Source organism: Perissodus microlepis, chromosome 4 (assembly GCF_051167445.1).
Source record: "Perissodus microlepis isolate ML-2025 ecotype Zambia chromosome 4, ASM5116744v1, whole genome shotgun sequence".
NCBI lineage: Eukaryota > Metazoa > Chordata > Actinopteri > Cichliformes > Cichlidae > Perissodus > Perissodus microlepis.
Window position 1 is genome coordinate 10,585,005 of NC_140464.1, and position 18,100 is coordinate 10,603,104.

The window sequence follows — 18,100 nt, forward strand, 5'->3', positions numbered from 1 at the left end:
TGGCACAGCTTGATGTGAACTACAACTGTACCTTTCTCAATTTTTAAATGAAAAGACCTGAATTAATTTGAGGGCTATCTAATTTGTTATTCCCACGTCTGCACCTGACTCTATAGCTAACCATCTGCCTTGCATATGAGATGTCCAGAAATCATCAGCCATCGTATGGATCTTAGGCTTTGTGTGTATCTGCAATTCACGCCAAATTGTGGCATAGCTCTCTAGTCTTCCTTTTTGCTTCACAACTATGAATGTGGACTGAGAAAGTCTGTTGATCTTCACTCTACATTGCTTTTATTTGGAAAGACAAAGGCCTATGGAGCGTAGTTGTTTGCTATGGTGTCAGGCAGGCCTAAATGAAGACTAAGAGAGAAAGGAAGGGGCTGTGCTGAGGCCGAAGTGAGTGCAAAGTGTGGGGAATGAGAGAGACAAGTCCACTGTCTTCTTCTGCACCCATCTGTTCTGAAAGTGCAGGTGGAGCCCTATTCACACTGCTCTGCGTGTGTGTGTGTGAAGAGGGGGGCAGGAAGAAAGGAAGGGCAGCGAGAAGGAGGGAGTGGAGAGATGGAAGGGCAGGGATGGAAGAGGGGGAGGACTCTCAGTGATCTCTCCTGAAGGGGATAATGGGAGACGAGCGCATTGCAATGGCTGCCATGTAGTACCCTCCCTGCACAAATAGCCAATCAGCAGCGCGCTCTGCCAGCCAGGAGGACGCATAAAAGAAGAACATTGCAGCAGAGGCACAGAAGGAGACTGCGAGAGGAGCAAGGAATTACACACAAAAAAACAGCAGAACCAGAACACCCTCCCCTGGACACACCCTGCTGAGGATCACTGCTTCTCTTTTTTTCTGAACCATCACCCACGCCACTCGGAGAGAACGCTCTCCCTCATCATCATCCAGTAGAAAAGCCCTTTCTCCTCATTTCATCCTATAGAGGACACATACAATCTCAGAGGGCTGAGATCCCTTGGCGAAGATTGTATTTTTTTCCTTTTTTTCTTTTTTTTTCTTTTAAGTTTCACTCCTGACAGAACATAAGGGCCAAATAACATAAAGGCCGAAGAGCATATAAGAGACTCAGCCTTCAGATTCAAGACCAGTGCAAAGGAGGACCTAGATTTCTTTCATTGTACGTCAAGAATGGTTACTGTACGTATGCCTCTATTTCTCTTATATTTGTGAGGGAGATGCTGTAGCTTACATTCTATCTCAGTCCCTTTGTGTACACATGTGATGCAGCTAGTCGTAGACAGATCCATGTAACATCGTTTTTTTTTTACTCATGCTTTTTTTTTGTGGAGATTAAAACCCAGATCTGTGGTTGTGCCAAGACATGCAGGAGTGTTGGGATTAGTGTCAAAAGTTTAAGTCCAATATGCGACGCCTTATTATTACGATAAGATTAACAATCGATACAGGCAGTTAGTAATCTCATACTGAGTGATGCGCCATGCCGGCTGCGCTCCAGCCTGCAGTCATCCTCCGCGTTGAAAGAATTCTCTTTTTCTTTTTTTCCCCTGCCATTTTCTGTAGCACACGTTTTACGTTTTAGCATCATAGCTACTACAAGTGCCTAAATGTCGCAGCTCTGGTTATAGTTCTTTCGTAATAAGCAGTCAAGATGTAGGAATCCTGCAGGGTCGGAGTGATGGAGAGGGAGAAATGCCATGAGGCGGTTCAGCGCGGGGGGAGGACGGGCTTTCTCTGCCTGGTGCAGAACAAGGATGCTGGAGACGGCTTTCTGAGACAAAACATGATGCCTCGGAGGCTGAGGGCCCATCCAGCGAGGCAAAGGGAGGGAAAAAAGGGTCGAGTCACTCCACGAGAGGGAGGGGGAGGAGAGAGATTACGCACCCATTGGTTAGCATTGAATCAGACAAAGTCCAAATTCCTCTGGGTTCTCGTTGCGATGTAACCGAGTAAATGGGCTGGAAATCTCAGAGGCCGCGACAGTAAAGGCCGCACACGGACATCTCCATTTTAAGCGCATTTCTCCGAGTTTCACAGCGCTCACGTAGGCTACAAGATGGCCATGCTTGCTCGCAGTGCGCTCGTCTCGTCTCATCCGACGAGCGCTGATAAATTAGCTTTGCTGTGTGCCGACGGTCGGATTGGGCGTGTCTCTGCTGGACCTGAGCACCCAACAAGGGCCTTGAAGCCTCAAACGACCTATTCAGCTTTTCCTCTTCAAATGCTCTGCTTGAATGCAGTTTATCCAAACAGGCGAATTAAGACCAGACACGTTTGCATAAAATTATTGAAGCAAATGAATAACCAAGAAACAGAGAATAAGCGTAAAGGCTAAAGATAAAAAGCTTAATATTGCGCGCAGGAGAGCAGTAAGTATTTATTAGAGTGAAAAATAAAAATGACCGTTAATTTCGTTTTTTGGGAATTGCGTAATTATTAATTAGAGCTTGACATATTTAAACATAATAAACTGTTCAGGCTGCTCAGTCTATGGCTAATAATAGTAACCAAAATAAATTATTTAACACTCAGAGGAAACAGGACGAGAGGCAGATAGTCCTCGAAAAAAATATAACCTGTAAGATCATTTCAAGGAATTTGAAATATTGCTCGGAAAAAGTGTGCAACACGAAGGTGCACAGGATCGGTCTGATTTGTTGTCCACTTTTTGTCTCGTTTCCAATTGCACTTGTGGTTTCTCTTCGCTCTGTACGTTACCTATTGTCCTTTTGCAGGCCTAGACAGTGTCACACCGACAGTGGCTCCCCTCCACATGGTCCGCAGTCTCCCATGCCTGTACCGCAGTGCCAAGCAAATAAAAGCGTTGAGTCAGATAACCTTTCCAAGGCACTTACACAATTCAAGGACAAGGACAGTCGAGGACATCACATTAAAACCAGCTGTTTGATCTTAGGTCGCACAGATTTAAACGTGAATCTTTAAGCCTGGTGTCAGAAATAAAACGTTTAAACGTTTATAAGCGTAGACTTAATGTCATTTATTTACAACTATGCTGGGTCCTAGGTCGAGACGTAAAATCCCATTCAAATAAGCGGTTAAATGCCTCCTGTTGCCCACCACTTTATATAGTTAACAACAAATAAACCCAGCAGGCCGAGTTAGAAAACATATCTTCCTCTGAGTCTATAGATTTACCTGTTTGCAAAATCCTAACACAACGACAGTGATAATTTCATAAAGAGTTAAATAATTCTATATTTTATGTGACAGTTCATTTTTAAAAATATATATATAATTGTAAATTAATTATATATAAATATATAGTGAATTCAAGAATGCTTTATGTCAAAGGCAGTTATTAAACAAATAATTAAAAGAGCCCCGTTCTAAAAGAGAAAAAGTAACCCATTTTAAAGCTCTAATAAATACTTTGGATTTTATATTTGACCTATCGTGGCGTTTTTTTAACTCGGAGCTGGTGACTGTAACAATCATTGTTCCCGGAGAGTCCTGCAGCCCCCTGGCCACCACACAAAGCGCCACTGTTTACATTAATATTCATAGCGCTGCCATAGCCTCTGCAAGAGAGAAGAGGAGGAACGGGTGGCTCTTTTGTTTGGTCGTTTCAATACGTTTATTCAGCAAATAGGCGCTCCGGTTCATGAATGCCTGCAGAGCTCACAAGTCTTGGCTTTTTAAAACAAGGAGAAATAAGAGAAAAAGACAAATCGAGATTGTTGTCCTATTTTTATTTTTATTGTTTTTGCTCGTACTTCGAATTAAAACCATTAGTGTTAATAATAATGACGATTCGGTGGTCTTCGGTTGATTCACGGCCATCGCCGGCCTCAAAATGAGACCGTCCGAAAGCCACTCCCTTTTTCAGCACGCTGGATAGCGACCCGCATGCTACGAGGACTTGCAAGATTTCTCTCCTTCGCCTTTGTCTGCTGTGATTTTATCAAAGCGGTGCACAGGCGCTCCTCCGAGAGCTGAAATCTGTTAGAAATCTTTCATTTGTAGTCTGTGGAGTAAAGAATAGGATGGAGTCTGAGCGCATGGCTGACAGGAGCTGTGACTCCTGTCGTCCTGTTGTGTTACAGCTGCCACCATGATCCCTTAAGCTGCAGAGAGTGTGGCTAATGCCCTTTGTTTGGGATAATCCTGTAATCTGTGTTATTTAGAAGGCTCATTTACACTTTAGCCTTGCATTTACTTTTGATTCATGCCTTCCAGAAAATAGAAAAATTCAAAAAACAAAAAATCTTTACATAACGCATTAAAATGTGAAATAGGGACAGGTTATGTCTTAAAAGAAGAAATCTTTGTTGTGATTCTAATTCCGTGTCTATCTAAATACATTTACTGTGCATTCTGACTGATTTAAAGATACACATAACACAGGCAGGGCAAGTGAATCTACCTCTACACTGAGCTTATAATTCCCTTGCGTGACCTTTGTGTCAAAACGCTAGATGTTACATCCAAACTGTAACCTCTAATGTGGTAAATCCCATGTTATGAGCTAAACTGGGAAAGTGTTATTCTTCCGTACATTATAGCCCGGAGTCCTTTAGTGCATTTGGAGCAGAAATGAATTGGGGAAGCTGTTTATATGCATCAGAAGACAGAGAACACAGACTGCGTTTACATTTAGTCTTGTAATGCTTCTGTGTTTTGTAATTTAATAGTGTACCGTGTAGGTGGAATGTGTGCTTGGCAGTGGAGGCAGGGCTCTCGTTTGCGTGCGAGTCTGGGTTCATGTGTTTGGCAGTGGAGGCAGGACTCTTGTTTGCGTGCAAGTCTGGGACCATGTGTAGGCGATGCTGATGCAGTACATTAAATATTAAGGGAGATCTCGCAGAACCCCAAAATAGACGAAAGCAGTCGAGGTGGGGGAACACACAGAGCTACCACAGCAAAATATTTTAAAAAATGTCTTTATTTGGCTTGTTTTCATTCTTTTTAGACAGTGATTCAGAAAAATGGGTAATGAAAGGCAGCAAAGGATTTACACAATTAGGAAATCTAACTAGCCCTGGAGAGATCTTTGTATTTGTCACCAATACTTAAAAATCTCTGGAGCCACTAGCTGGAGTATGTGTATACTTACAGCATATCGCGATTATTCATGCTGTTGTGCATCCATCTCAGTAATTTCTCTATATTACACAGTAATTGGGTTACTGCAATCCAGAGTATTTGCTTATTGTTGGTGGTGTATAAAATGAAATATGACAGCCTAAAAAAATTCTATTTGTTTCAAATAACCTCCAAGCATGCTGTTGCTCTCGGTTTCTATATGAAAATCTTAATCTCAGTTGCTGCTTGTGTCAGCCAATCTCTGAGCCCAGCCCTTTCCTCGGTGGCTCTGTGAATTATATAACTTCACACTGTTCACTGGGAATGTGTGCTCTGCCATGCTGAGGGTTATTTTCGTTGGCGAGTCAAATTTGCTTTAATATGTTTTTTGTTTTTTTCCCCCTCCCTCAAAATGCTTCTGTCATATTTGGGACACATTCAGCTGTTTGTGTTTCTGTTAGTCAGATGCATCACATCACACAACAATGTACTAGGTTATTATTACAATGAATAACATAACCGCTTGACTCCACCTTATTTTGTCAAGACGTGTAACTCATCATTATCATTTAGAGGGGCATGCAAGTGATATTCACTTGGCATTACAGTTGGACATCAAAACCTTTGCTTGACAGATTGCTATTTTATGTCATCTGCTGTTTGTGCGTAGATGTGTGTTTGAAGTATTTTATTTTTAGGCTGCTTTAACTCTGTCACTGTGCTGCTTCGCCCCTTGTCATTGTCAATCTGACTTATATTTCCTACAAAGCCATACAATACACAGAATAAAAGGCGGACAAATGTCTAACCTGTGCGCTCTTAATGAGAACAGACACACACTCAGCCTACGGTAAGAAAGCTTTTTCAGCCATTTGAAACAATGCAGTCTTTGAGGGGCTGTTACCTGGGCAACGTGAGTCAAGGTGAGGCTCAAAGCAAGACAGACGGTCACAGAAGCAAGGGAAAAAGCAGACCTATTCAGGGGGACTAGAAAAAGAGGGAGAGCACATGAAATGACAAATACATTAAACACACAAAGGAAGAAATGAGTCCTTTTCAGTAAAATGAGTCCTAACACAGAAACAATGATATGTTTTTTGTTTAAGAAGAGATGACATGAGGTTACAAGTCAATTCTGTCTGCTAACCATCCAGGTTTTTCCAATAAAAAAAAAAATTTTTTTTAAATAACATCAATTGTCCATTAAAAGTACATGCTTCAAAGAGCTAAAGAGAAATATGTGTTCCTGTTATACTGTTTAGTGATTCAAGGACACCTATAATAAACTCTCCATCAAGCATGCAAATTTCAAAATAACTTTGAGGATTTATTAATTAAGTTCCTTTGTTGCTTTTGAGTACACTGTAAGCATCCAAGAGAAGATTCATTTAGCCCATTTGACTTGCATAACACCCACCCAGTTCTGCAGCAGCTCAAACCAGCAATCTGACATCAAAATTTACATTTTGGCCTCCACCACCACGCAAGCGTTATTTATTCAGACAATTTATGGAGTTACTGAGCTGCATAAAAGCTGAAATTTTATACTCAAAAATATAGTGCAAAGGCACAGCAGGGCCGTGCTATAAAGGTGATCGTTTAGCGTCATGATTCAAAAACACGAATGCTCATTTATTTTGACAAGTGAAGGGAATCAAATCCAAATAAATGACTTTAGACCTTAAGTTAAAAAAATAAGTAAATGTGAGAATCATAGACTTACACATTTAGGTGGTTATTTTTAAAGCATGGTATTTAAGACTACCACAGTAATCTCATACAGTTGAGCGATCTCCATCAGTTCAGTGTAGTTTAATGTGAACAGAGTTCACGGTCATTTCCTATGAAGGCTTATGCTAGATATGTTTCTCTAAACACCAAGCAGTAGGTGTTGCTTGTGAGTGAGTGGGTGGAAAATAATTCAGGAAGTTTTGTTTGCGACCAAACAGATGTTCCTTGAAATCCCACGTGGCTGACGTTAAGCAAGATGGTGCACACCAGAGCAACAGAGCAGACATGAGCACAGTACTGTACACTAACCCATACCCTTACTCCACTGTCAGCTGACCACTAGGAAACACAAAGGCAGAAGAGCAAACATGTAATCCCGATTTATCTTTTAACCAAACCGTGGTATTCTCCTTTTATTGTAGCACCAAATCCATTTAACAGTGCCGCTTTCTTCCCTTTGTCCATAATCTCGACCTCTGCCACCCCTAACTCCCCCAGTCTCTTGCCAACCTTACACACACACACACACACACACACACACACACACACACACACACACACACACACACACTTCTACCATCAATATTATCCATCCCTGTGTAATGATGTAATGGTGTTTGACCCTGGAAAAGAGTGGGGGGAGGGGAGGAGAAAGGGAAAAGGGACTGTGACATCTGCAGGACCAGAGGCAGAGAGCGAGAGAGGAGGAAATATGGGGTGCAGTGGGGGTGGGTGGGGGATAATAAATCAGAGCTGGTATCCGTCTCCATTTTAGCATTGCTGATTCCTGACCTTTCCTGCTGACAGTGACAAAGTGGACAGTCTGTGTGCGCGGTTATATTTGCATTTGCAAAATGGTGTGATAAATATTATATTTATATCAGCGCCGATCACCACCATGTCTCTTTGTGAATTATGAATCTAACTCCACCCTCTTCCTCAGCAGATAATCAGCACCATGGAAACCCAGGTGTCCAACGGTCCAAGCGGAACCAGTCTGCCTAACGGCCCAGTCATCAGCACAAACGGCTCCACAGATGACAGCAAAACCAACCTGATCGTCAACTATCTGCCTCAGAACATGACCCAGGAAGAATTCAAAAGTTTGTTTGGTAGCATTGGAGAAATTGAGTCCTGCAAGCTAGTCAGAGACAAGATAACAGGTGCAACACATTATACATGCCAAAAAATATGATTTTTGTTTGTTGTTTTGGAGAATCCCAAACGTCATCTATATCTCTCTCTTTGTCTCCAGGACAGAGTTTGGGATATGGCTTTGTAAACTATGTCGACCCAAATGATGCAGACAAGGCTATTAACACACTCAATGGTCTCAAATTGCAGACTAAAACAATCAAGGTAAGCAGAACTGAACCAATTTTGCTCTCTGTTTTTTTTTTTTATTCTTCACAGCATGCTAGACAGAGAGAGGAAGTGTAGATTTTGTCAAGGGGGTTGCTGAAAGAGGCAGTGACAGACGTGACAGAGGGAGGGGAAGAAAATGGGGATGAGGGGGCAGAAGGCTAGAACAAAGGAAGTGAGAGAAAGGCTGAAAGAGGAGGAGAGAGTGGAGGTCAGAAAGCAAGGGGCGGACAGCATGCAAAGGTTATTGTGATGGAAATGTAATTAGGAAGCCTGACTGTGGTGCATGAGGGTCAGTCCAGGTTAGCCCATCTGCCTCCAATCTAGGCTAATTAGGGGGGCTCCTTTGTCCCAAAATCAGATGATGGGGCATAAAAACTGATTCTCTCCATCCCCCGAACACAATAAAAGAAGATCAAAGATTGAGATGAACTGCAGGATTGAAAAATCGAATTTTTGAAAGAGCAGAGCAGGTGATCCTAAAACAGCTGTCCTTCAAAATGGCTTATGGCTGATCAAACAATTCGCTTGAAGTCACAGACTGTATATGCTTACTTTTTGGATAAACAGACAGACAAATCGTATTTTATATTATATTAAAAGTGCACATAACCTTGTGAATTTACTTTCACTCTAGAGCAGGAGTAATGAGACTGTCATGATAATTATTACACTGCAATGTTAATCATATAAGATCATTCATATTTAATGTATCTGTACATAGATGACTGTCTGTAATTAACTGCTTTGTAATTTATTCTTAAATCTCAAAAATAATTCATGCGGCCATAGACCGGTTTCATCTTCCTGATTTTGAAGGAAGCTTCAATAGAAAGGGGTGAAGGTGTTAGGGTGGGGGCAGCAGTAGAAGGGTAGGGGGTAGCTCAAAGAGCAGAATGCCAATGACAGGATTAGAGGCCATATGGGCTTCAGGCACCATCTGTACTGTGGGAGCGACAGCGAGAGGGTTAATTATAGGGCAGCCTCTGTTCCCCGAACACAGTGACTCCCCCCTGACTCGTCCAGAACACCCTAATCACTCCAACACACAACCCTCCTGCTCATACAGTCCATCTGTGTGCACAATAGACACTAGTGCTTAGCAGTGATGGATAAAATCAGAACACCTGTATTCACACTAAAGATATCTACAATATATGTGTAGTACTTGTTATCACTGTTTTCTTTGTGTCAGAACAAACTAAAGAATAGTGCAACTACTTCTAAATACATTTGCATTCATTACACCGTATACATGCAGACAAATAGCACGCGGGTGTGTGTGAAAACCATGTTTATATGTTATTGGGAATCTTGCAATTCTTGTGATGCAATCACATTGTTTGCTGTTTGCCTGTAGAGCTGTTCTTCCCCGGAGAATAGAGACAAAGGAAGGAGGCAGGACAGGGAGGGCAGCTCAGCCTATCTCAGACAACACTCACTCTGTCTCTCCATCACACACAAACACACCACTTTTAACAATGCACTGGACTGGACTATCTGTCACAGAAGTGCTCACGTGTTCCTATAAACACAAAAATGAGAACGTGTCTATTGCTTTTATAGCCAATTACATCCCGCTCTGCACCACTAACTCAAAATGTTCTGAAAGTAGACCAACAGAAAACCATAAGGGATATAAACACAGATGTATTAGAAAATGACCATGCACTAATTAAGTCACTGGTGAATTCAGGAAAATATATCAACTAAGGCTGATTTTTTTTTTAAGTACAAAACAAAGCTGACACTCGGTGTGGGTAACGGTTACAGCCATTATAGCACGTCTGCAATGCTCTCATTATGACTCTGATTAAGTCCACAGACACCAAACAGACAACTGGGTCTGTAAATGTTAAACAAGGCAAAATCGCAACAATTTTTTTGGAAACTCAGTCTAGTTTTAGCTAACATGTGCCTCCAGTCGAAGTGACGGTTCTTCTTTTTTCTGCTATAAATTGTTCCAAACAAAAAACAAACAAACAAACAAAACACAGTGATTATGCTATATTGTGTGTTATAGGTATCGTATGCCCGGCCTAGTTCAGCTTCCATTCGCGATGCCAACCTTTATGTTAGTGGACTCCCTAAAACAATGAGCCAGAAGGACATGGAACAGCTGTTCTCCCAATATGGTCGGATCATCACCTCACGGATCTTAGTGGACCAAGTTACAGGTACTGTCAGTCAGTTTTTTGGGATAAACTATATATCAATACAGCCCGTGTCAGACCAGTCACGCTTGCAGGAAGCAACACTGATGCCAAGGTAGTAACACTGTCCTGCTTTGCTATTCGGAGCAGGCATATCACGAGGAGTGGGCTTCATCCGGTTTGACAAGAGAAATGAAGCAGAGGAGGCCATCAAAGGACTGAACGGACAGAAGCCTTTGGGTGCTGCCGAGCCCATCACTGTCAAGTTTGCCAACAACCCCAGCCAGAAGACAGGCCAGGCCTTACTCACTCAGCTGTACCAGACTGCTGCTCGTCGCTACACGGGACCCCTCCACCACCAGACTCAGCGTTTCAGGTACTGAACCTTTACCAACCTCATACCACCCGATGTATGAGTCCCTTACTAACCAACAGATAGTCTGTAAATAAATATAATTTCAAGGCCAAGTCACAGGTTATCTTGCTCTGTCGTTGAGCTTAAGCAAACTCAATAATAGCAAATCCAACTCGTAATATTGCAAGTGTGTCAGCATTGTATTGTTTTAGTAAGACATGGAATATCATTACTGTGTCAGTAGCCAAGTCAGCAAGTTTTTCTAAACTACATCAGAGAATGGCTAAGAGTAAATGCATCTGAATATTTTTGAAGTGGCACATTCACAAATTAGTAAATGTGATCTAGTTTAACAATACAGAGAATGATTAAAGAATAAATAACAGATTGTCTGTCACTATAATACATATTAAGCTATTTTTTTTACGTTCTAGTAAAGAAGGAAATGGCAATATGGTGTCCCTCCTTCTCAATTTCTTTCTCTGACTTTCTTTTACACTGCAGTGTGATCCCTTCACTGGGAAAGGGACCCGATCCAAATAACAGCTCAAAACCAATGTAAGAAACCAGATTTTTCCCAAATACAACAAAAAAAAGCAAAGTTAAATGAATGTCGCCTATACTTAATAGGCATTTAGGCATCATAATGATAGATGTTATCCACATCTATGTGGATAATTATGAATAAAAAGTTTTCCAAGGCTTCCAGCATGAAATATTTTTAAGGGACTTCACAAACTGTAGACACCCCCAGATTTGGAATGCTCACTTGCTCAGTATGAATACTTAATTTGAATAAGTAGATGTAAAATAACATATTACTCTGGAGCTTAAATAAAAACCAGCAGGCCAATTTGACACATCATCAGTTTGTGGTTGGATGGTTTGGGACTACGCTGCAGTGAAGGATGCCCTCTGGAGGCCAGCTGGTGAAGGAGCAACATGTTAACATGAAAGCCCCCCCTTCCTTGTAGATCTCATAACTAACTTCTGCATCCCCTTCATTCTCCCTCTTGCGTTGCAGACTCGACAATTTACTAAACGCCAGCTACGGAGTCAAGAGGTAAATGCCAAAGGTGTACTTTCAAAAGCATCCATGCCAAAATAAAACCTCAAACAAAGTGCCCGGAATACCACCTGCTGACTTCATCTCAAAATCAGATACTAGCCATAATTCTTAATGCCCACAACCCATTTAACCATGCTACAGAAGCAGCTGAGCCAACAAAAGACTATCTGTAATTGCATTAGGCAATGATGCAGCATTCCGACAGCAGGGTATTCTGGCATGGCTTTGTTTAACCTTTTGTTCTTTTGTTTTGATTAATAGAAATAATTTCTATGTATTTATTTATGAACTAACATTGTCAGTTTCAGTTGCTTTAATGTCCCCTTTTTTTCACCAGCATGGACATACCAGATTCCGTTTGCGTCTCCTCTGTTTGCTCCAGTTTTTGTATGATTTGATTCCAATTTGCTTTTCATCCCTCTCTAGGTTTCTGTGTTTTGTTCAATACTGTGATTTCCGTTGAACATCGTGATTCATGTGTTTAATTCTTACAGAGGCTTTGGTCAGCAGAGAAAATGAGAAAATATGCAGATTGTGTGGGTGTCTTGTCTCAGGGCTCACAGTGTCATTTTGTATGAAAGCAGGTAGTTTGGAGCCACTGTGGTGCCCACACATATTTACCTACAAAACTGTGCAGGAGAGGGGAAGGAGATGGGGTCCCCTGACTCCATGCCTGACTACAAGCGTTAACATTTCTCAAAGATACACGCTCATAAGAGACAGTATAGAGCACTGAATGCTGTGTGGAACTTCAGAATGACACCCATGGTAGTTCTCCCACTCTCTTCCCCAGATTCTCACCCATCACCATTGACAGCATGACCAGTTTGGCCGGCGTCAACCTTACCGGTCCAACTGGAGCCGGCTGGTGCATCTTTGTGTACAACCTGTCCCCTGAGGCGGACGAAAGTGTCCTGTGGCAGCTCTTCGGGCCTTTCGGTGCAGTCACCAATGTCAAGGTCATCCGTGACTTCACCACCAACAAATGTAAGGGCTTTGGCTTTGTCACCATGACCAACTACGATGAAGCTGCCATGGCTATTGCTAGCCTTAACGGCTATCGCCTGGGTGACCGCGTGCTGCAGGTTTCCTTCAAGACCAGTAAGCAGCACAAGGCCTGAGAGAGAGAGGCTGTTGCCGCCAGCTCCTTCGACCTGCAGGGAGAGCAGCTCCCTGTGCCATCACTCTACATGGGCCTGGACTGAGTCTCTCTCACATAAATTCATAAAAACGGAATCACAGACACAGACACGCAGATACATGCACACATGCACACACACGACACAAACATATCCATATGCAAGCATACACAAGTCAGAGTTTCAAGTAAACACACACTAGTGGAGTTTTTCTTTTCTCTTTACACAACATGCTAGTCCTTCCCTGTATTTGCCTGGATTGAATTAGAAGGGGTACGTAGCTGGTTTGTTGGGTAGGGGCAAGAGCTATCTATTTAGGAGACAGTCTAACGAATGTGACGGAGAATGTGTACTGAGTGCTTTGATTGAATTCAGGCAAATAGCGACAACTGATGAACAAAACGATCAAACAATTTAAGCGAACGAAATATGTGCAATTTACCCAAACTCTTACCCCACCATCTCTCCCGTTATCTCGCTGGAGAGAATGTAGTCACTTTTTTTACACTTGGGCATTTTGAATCAGCAAGTTTTTTTAGATCAAAGAAAATGAAATTAAAAAACAGTGTTCTCTTATATACGTCTATTAAAATATAACTATATATTCAATATTTAAGGTGGTTATAATAGCCGAGTATGTAAGCATTTTCTAGAAACTTTGACTACTGTTTCCTGACCTGCATTAGGTGGTGCCTAGCGTAAAGGCAGTTTCTCTACCCTATCTGGGCTTGTTCAGCTCAGACCCAATATGATTTAGGTTAACTAATGAATACTGGTCACAGAAAAGAGTAGTTCGAAGGCCATCAGAATCACTTTCCCTCACAGTCTCACAACAAACAACACAATAGTACACTTATGTATCACAGAAACACAGTTCAGTAACTAGAAGATTACACATATTTAGTCCAGTAAAGCTGTATTTTTTCTAATCGGTCCTTAAGATGGATCTAATACAAGCAGACTGTCTGTGAACTTAGAGCAGAGTGGCAGGGCTCCCATGGTGACAGTGTTCATTAGTAAGTCTCCGGTGGCCATGAGAGAGAAGAGTGCGAGATGAAAAGTGTTTCACCATAACACAGCCACGTCGAAGGGAAATACCGGTGTTGTTTTGCTTTTTGCATCATTTTCAGATGATTGTATTTTGCTCTGTCAGCCATCATCCGTCATGAGATCCTTTGTCAAAAGGTCAAGAGAAGACAAAGACAATTTGTTTCGATTTTAAATGCTTTTGAAAAAAAAAAAAGGGTTACTACTGAAACATTGTGAACTCAACAACGGCCAAAGCAGGTCTGCTGTGAAACAACACAGATGAGCAAAAACTCAAGAGCACCGGTATTATTCTTGAGCGCATAGATAGAAGCTCCCTGAACAAATGAGGTCAAAGTTTTACATTTCAGTAGAATATATGGGTAAAAATATGAATAGAGCAGATTAAGTAAACTGCAGTTCCTAAAGACTGAGCACTTAAAGTTGACTTAGAGTCATGTCTGCGAGTGATGATATCCAGCAATGTAAAGATTATCACTGATCCAGTGAGGAGAAATATTAACAGCTCCTCCAACTTTGCTAAACGCTCCTCAGTTTTACTTTAAAACCCTTTGATTCTCACAAAAGCTTCGCAGAAACTTTGAACTCCTGCCCTATCAAGAGATGACTGCACAAAATCAACCTTGCAGAAAAGAAAGTGTCATAATTATACTTCTGTTTACAACAGAAAAGTATTTATTTATTTGCTTCAGATCTGTTTGGCACAACCACTAAAATAGCATTTCTAAAATATCCCCAACCCAACTGCATGAAGATTATTTATGGCACCCTTGATGAAACACTAAGGCCAACCTGTCTAGTTGAAATGTCTGTTAGAGCCCAGACTGATGATTTACCATGGGGGAGAGCTAATGTCTTTCAATATCAAGACAACTGCACACGTTAATAGATTAAATAAGGTCAACTATATTCAAGACATTTTTGCTTTTTGCTTTTCTAAATGACGCTGTGTTAGCCAAAGAGGACGATCTCTTTGAAAGGATTACATTAGAGATAAATCTATTTTTATACATACAAAGGAACAAGACCTTGTGCTGAATTTTTACAGATTCTTAAGCTTGGAAAAATTGGGACATCGCATGGCTTTATTTTAAACCCTCTGATCTTTGCAGAGCAAGGGGGAACAAGCATGCGGTGTATGGGTGGGGATTTGGGGAGGGGGCGAAGGAACAATGTATCTCATACAAACTTAACTGTCTAACCATATCAAGACGATTGAAACCGAACCTAACAAGAACAAATTTAATGGAGAAAAAAATAAAGTTACAGGTAAACAGTTGGGGGTATAGCCAGACAGACATATCTATACTTTTGACTGCTTAGACACACATACACGCACATCTCTTGTCCTGAAGTTGTGTACAGTGTTGCTTCAATGATGGTGCAGTGAAACGAAGTTCTTTGACTTGAGAATCCCAGATAAAGCTCCAATGAGCCCAGCTCATCGCCCAGCTGGAAAATTCTATAAGCTGCTTGCAAAATTAAATAAAAAAGTAAAATGCAGATTGAAACAGTGACGCAGATTCACAACTGAGATTGAGCATGAGTCTTTACGATTAGATAGATTTGAGTTTTGCCAAAGAACTGCTTTGCAAGTCAGTACAAGAAGGTTCAATTAAGACCAACTATAATATTCCCTAAGTAATTGCTGTACAAATCGATGTTATTTATTGAATAAGGACCCTCTACAATTTCAGTTATCATTACTTTTTGAACATTTAAGTTGCGCATATCAGTTTACATTTATAAATCTTTAAATCACTAAACCAAAAGTGACAGATGCAAGCAATTCCATTTGCACATCTTTCATGCAGACACCGAATGATAAGAGGCATATCAAAAATAAATGCGATGAATCAGTCTCTCGACGAAAGACAAACGCATCCTCCTATAATATTTCCCCTGACATTTAAATCATCCGCTTTGTCTTGTGACTAATTTATCCTTCAAAACCGTTGCACCACTTCAAATACTTACACAGGCATCTTTCAATCTGACTCATGCTGTTTCATCCCCTGAAATACTCTGAATGATTGTTCGTGGCATGTCCAGAGCTGACCACATAAAGGGACTAATCTAGCTATTTTTGGTCATGCAATTTGAAAGAGATAGCACAGTAGGACTGAGCACTTGGTGAGACCAGTGATAGACGTTAGGAACAACCGAGATAACAGGCCACGTTGAGCTGCAGCTGGAGTTGTTTACCCAGCCATGTCCGATGTAGAACAGTCAACCCAAGAAACCAAACCCACAGTCCAAAACGACCTTTCATACACAGTCTATACGAACACCTACATCTGATGTACAGCAAAGAGCCAAGGACAATGGCAGGAAACAGTACTACACTGCTTGAGCAACAACAATAATCATTTAAAAAGACAAAAAAACTTTCCTATGGAACAGTAAGTGCAATGTGCTTTGTTTTTATATTGACTGAGAACAAATGATATATATTTTTTAAAAAAGAAATTAAATGTCACACTGAAATGGTTTGCGGAATCGTGAAAGGAGCAAAAACGAACAGACTCGTTAAGAAATCAAACAAGCAATGAGAGCTCTGATCTCAAAATTGCCATAATCACTTCCTCAGCCCCTAATTTGTGCTCTGACCATGCTAGCTCAAACTGCATCATTTGGCTGTCTTAATAGAGCAATTCTCAATGACCTTGAAAGGAATACTGTCTAATATATCATCAGTTTTAGCCCATGTCAATTTCAAATATCATTTTTCCTGTAATTTATTGATTTCATTTACATATCAAGACTCACATGTTAAATTAGTGTATTTGTGTTGTTGATGTTTCCATAGAGAACACACATGGGTCAAAGATTATGTTTGGTTGCATTGATTGGGTAAAGTTTGTTATTTTTCTTCCATTATTTAATTAGTTGCAGTTTACAGTGTATGCAGATTTTAGACTTAGTTAGATTTTTTTCTTTCAATCAATCTGTGTTCAATTGTGTTTGTAAAGTCTGTGGTAGCTTTTGTTGCAACATAAAATAATTTAAACAGAAAAAATTCAAAATAGCGCCAACAAACTTGTATTATTTGGGCGACTTTAAGCTTGTAGTTTTAACTTATTGTTAACTTAAAAACTATTTATTATGATTATTATTATTGCCTCGTATAAAGTATGTTTTGTGTATATTTATGGTTTATTTCATTATATTTGCAAGTTTAAAAGATTTTAAGTTTGCCAAAATTGTGGTTACACCATTTCGTTTCTTAAAAGGGGGACAAATAGAAAAACAGCTTTAGAAGTACGATTTGGAAACGTTCTCCATAGTCAAAGAATGCACTGCTATATTTAACTAATTGAAGTGTATAAACATACATGCTTTGTGCTAGATGTTATGCCTTTACTGCCTGTGTTCTGTTTGTCTTGTTAAATGAAAATCTTTTAATTATTTAATCTTATCACAGTCTTGTTTTTTCAACCACTCGGTGAACCCCTGAGACACGGCGCAGCCCCTGTAGCCAGGCTTTGGCCCATCTGAGGGTCCTTCAACTAGCCAGGAAGGGAGGGATTTGATTTGATATGCTCACAAAAAGCTTTCTTGTTCATGCTGATGGTTTGATTTACAAAATGGGATATTAGAGGTTCAGTTTACATAGCTGCATTGTATACTGAGATCACCTGTATCGATTTCAATATCAATTTGTGCTTCTTGAGCCTCATTACACAATTGGAAACCTAACCAGGAGCTCCAACAAAATAGTGCAGAGCTCAGAAAAGCTACAGGAAGGTTTCCTTGGGAGTCTTTAGGTACTGAAGGGGTGAGTGGTCCTTCTGTTTCTCAACCAACTGTATTTTGTGTCTATTTATTTAGAAGAGGGGACGCAGTAACTTAGTGATGTTTTTCTTACATTTTTCCTGGAATGGTAGAACAAATCAAAGGTGAAAATGATCAAAACAGTTCCGTTGACACCAATGGTCTACGGAAAAAAAATATACAAAATCTCATACTTCCAAACATGACCAAATGAACAATGTCAAAATTTAACAAAGAAAAAAAAAAACCTTTCAGTTTAGACTAGGATATTTATTACTGGGATTTCAGCTGAAGACGCTTGAAGACTTTTTCATGGAATTGTTTAATTATTTGTACTTTACATGCCAGAAAAAAAAATAAAATAAAAGCTACAAATACAAGCGGCTCGATTTTTACTGATTGTCAAAACACTATTAAAATGTCATTTTACAATCGCATGCATATTCAGTAAGG

General features: G+C 40.6%; 2 protein-coding genes across 13 annotated transcripts in view; one reads left to right on the forward strand and one right to left on the reverse strand.

Annotated features, from left to right (window-relative positions):
* Positions 1-2,792, reverse strand: part of dock6 (dedicator of cytokinesis 6) — a 41,368-nt gene extending 38,576 nt beyond the window's left edge. The window contains exon 1 of the mRNA XM_084925592.1: positions 2,693-2,792. The gene's annotated coding sequence lies outside the window, so the exon portion shown is untranslated. The remainder of the gene's footprint in view (positions 1-2,692) is intronic.
* On the forward strand, positions 617-18,027 carry elavl3 (ELAV like neuron-specific RNA binding protein 3). Of its 12 annotated transcripts, none has more exons than XM_084925599.1 (8): positions 617-1,153; positions 7,692-7,911; positions 8,004-8,107; positions 10,134-10,287; positions 10,411-10,639; positions 11,123-11,176; positions 11,643-11,681; positions 12,460-18,027. In XM_084925599.1, the coding sequence occupies exons 1-8, from the start codon at positions 1,145-1,147 to the stop codon at positions 12,806-12,808; spliced, it is 1,158 nt and encodes a 385-aa protein (XP_084781725.1). In that variant the 5' UTR covers positions 617-1,144; the 3' UTR covers positions 12,809-18,027. The 12 variants fall into 12 exon arrangements, with proteins under 12 accessions (XP_084781725.1, XP_084781728.1, XP_084781729.1 ...); XM_084925602.1 differs by having other exon boundaries at positions 618-1,153; positions 12,481-18,027; XM_084925601.1 differs by having other exon boundaries at positions 621-1,153; positions 7,695-7,911.
* Positions 18,028-18,100: the final 73 nt, after the last annotated feature.

Bases quoted from the DNA above. Each gene is read 5' to 3' on its own strand.
- elavl3 (XM_084925599.1), top strand. The intron at 8,108-10,133 runs GTAAGCAGAACT...TGTGTGTTATAG, and splicing joins TGCAGACTAAAACAATCAAG to GTATCGTATGCCCGGCCTAG. The intron at 10,288-10,410 runs GTACTGTCAGTC...TGCTATTCGGAG, and splicing joins CTTAGTGGACCAAGTTACAG to CAGGCATATCACGAGGAGTG.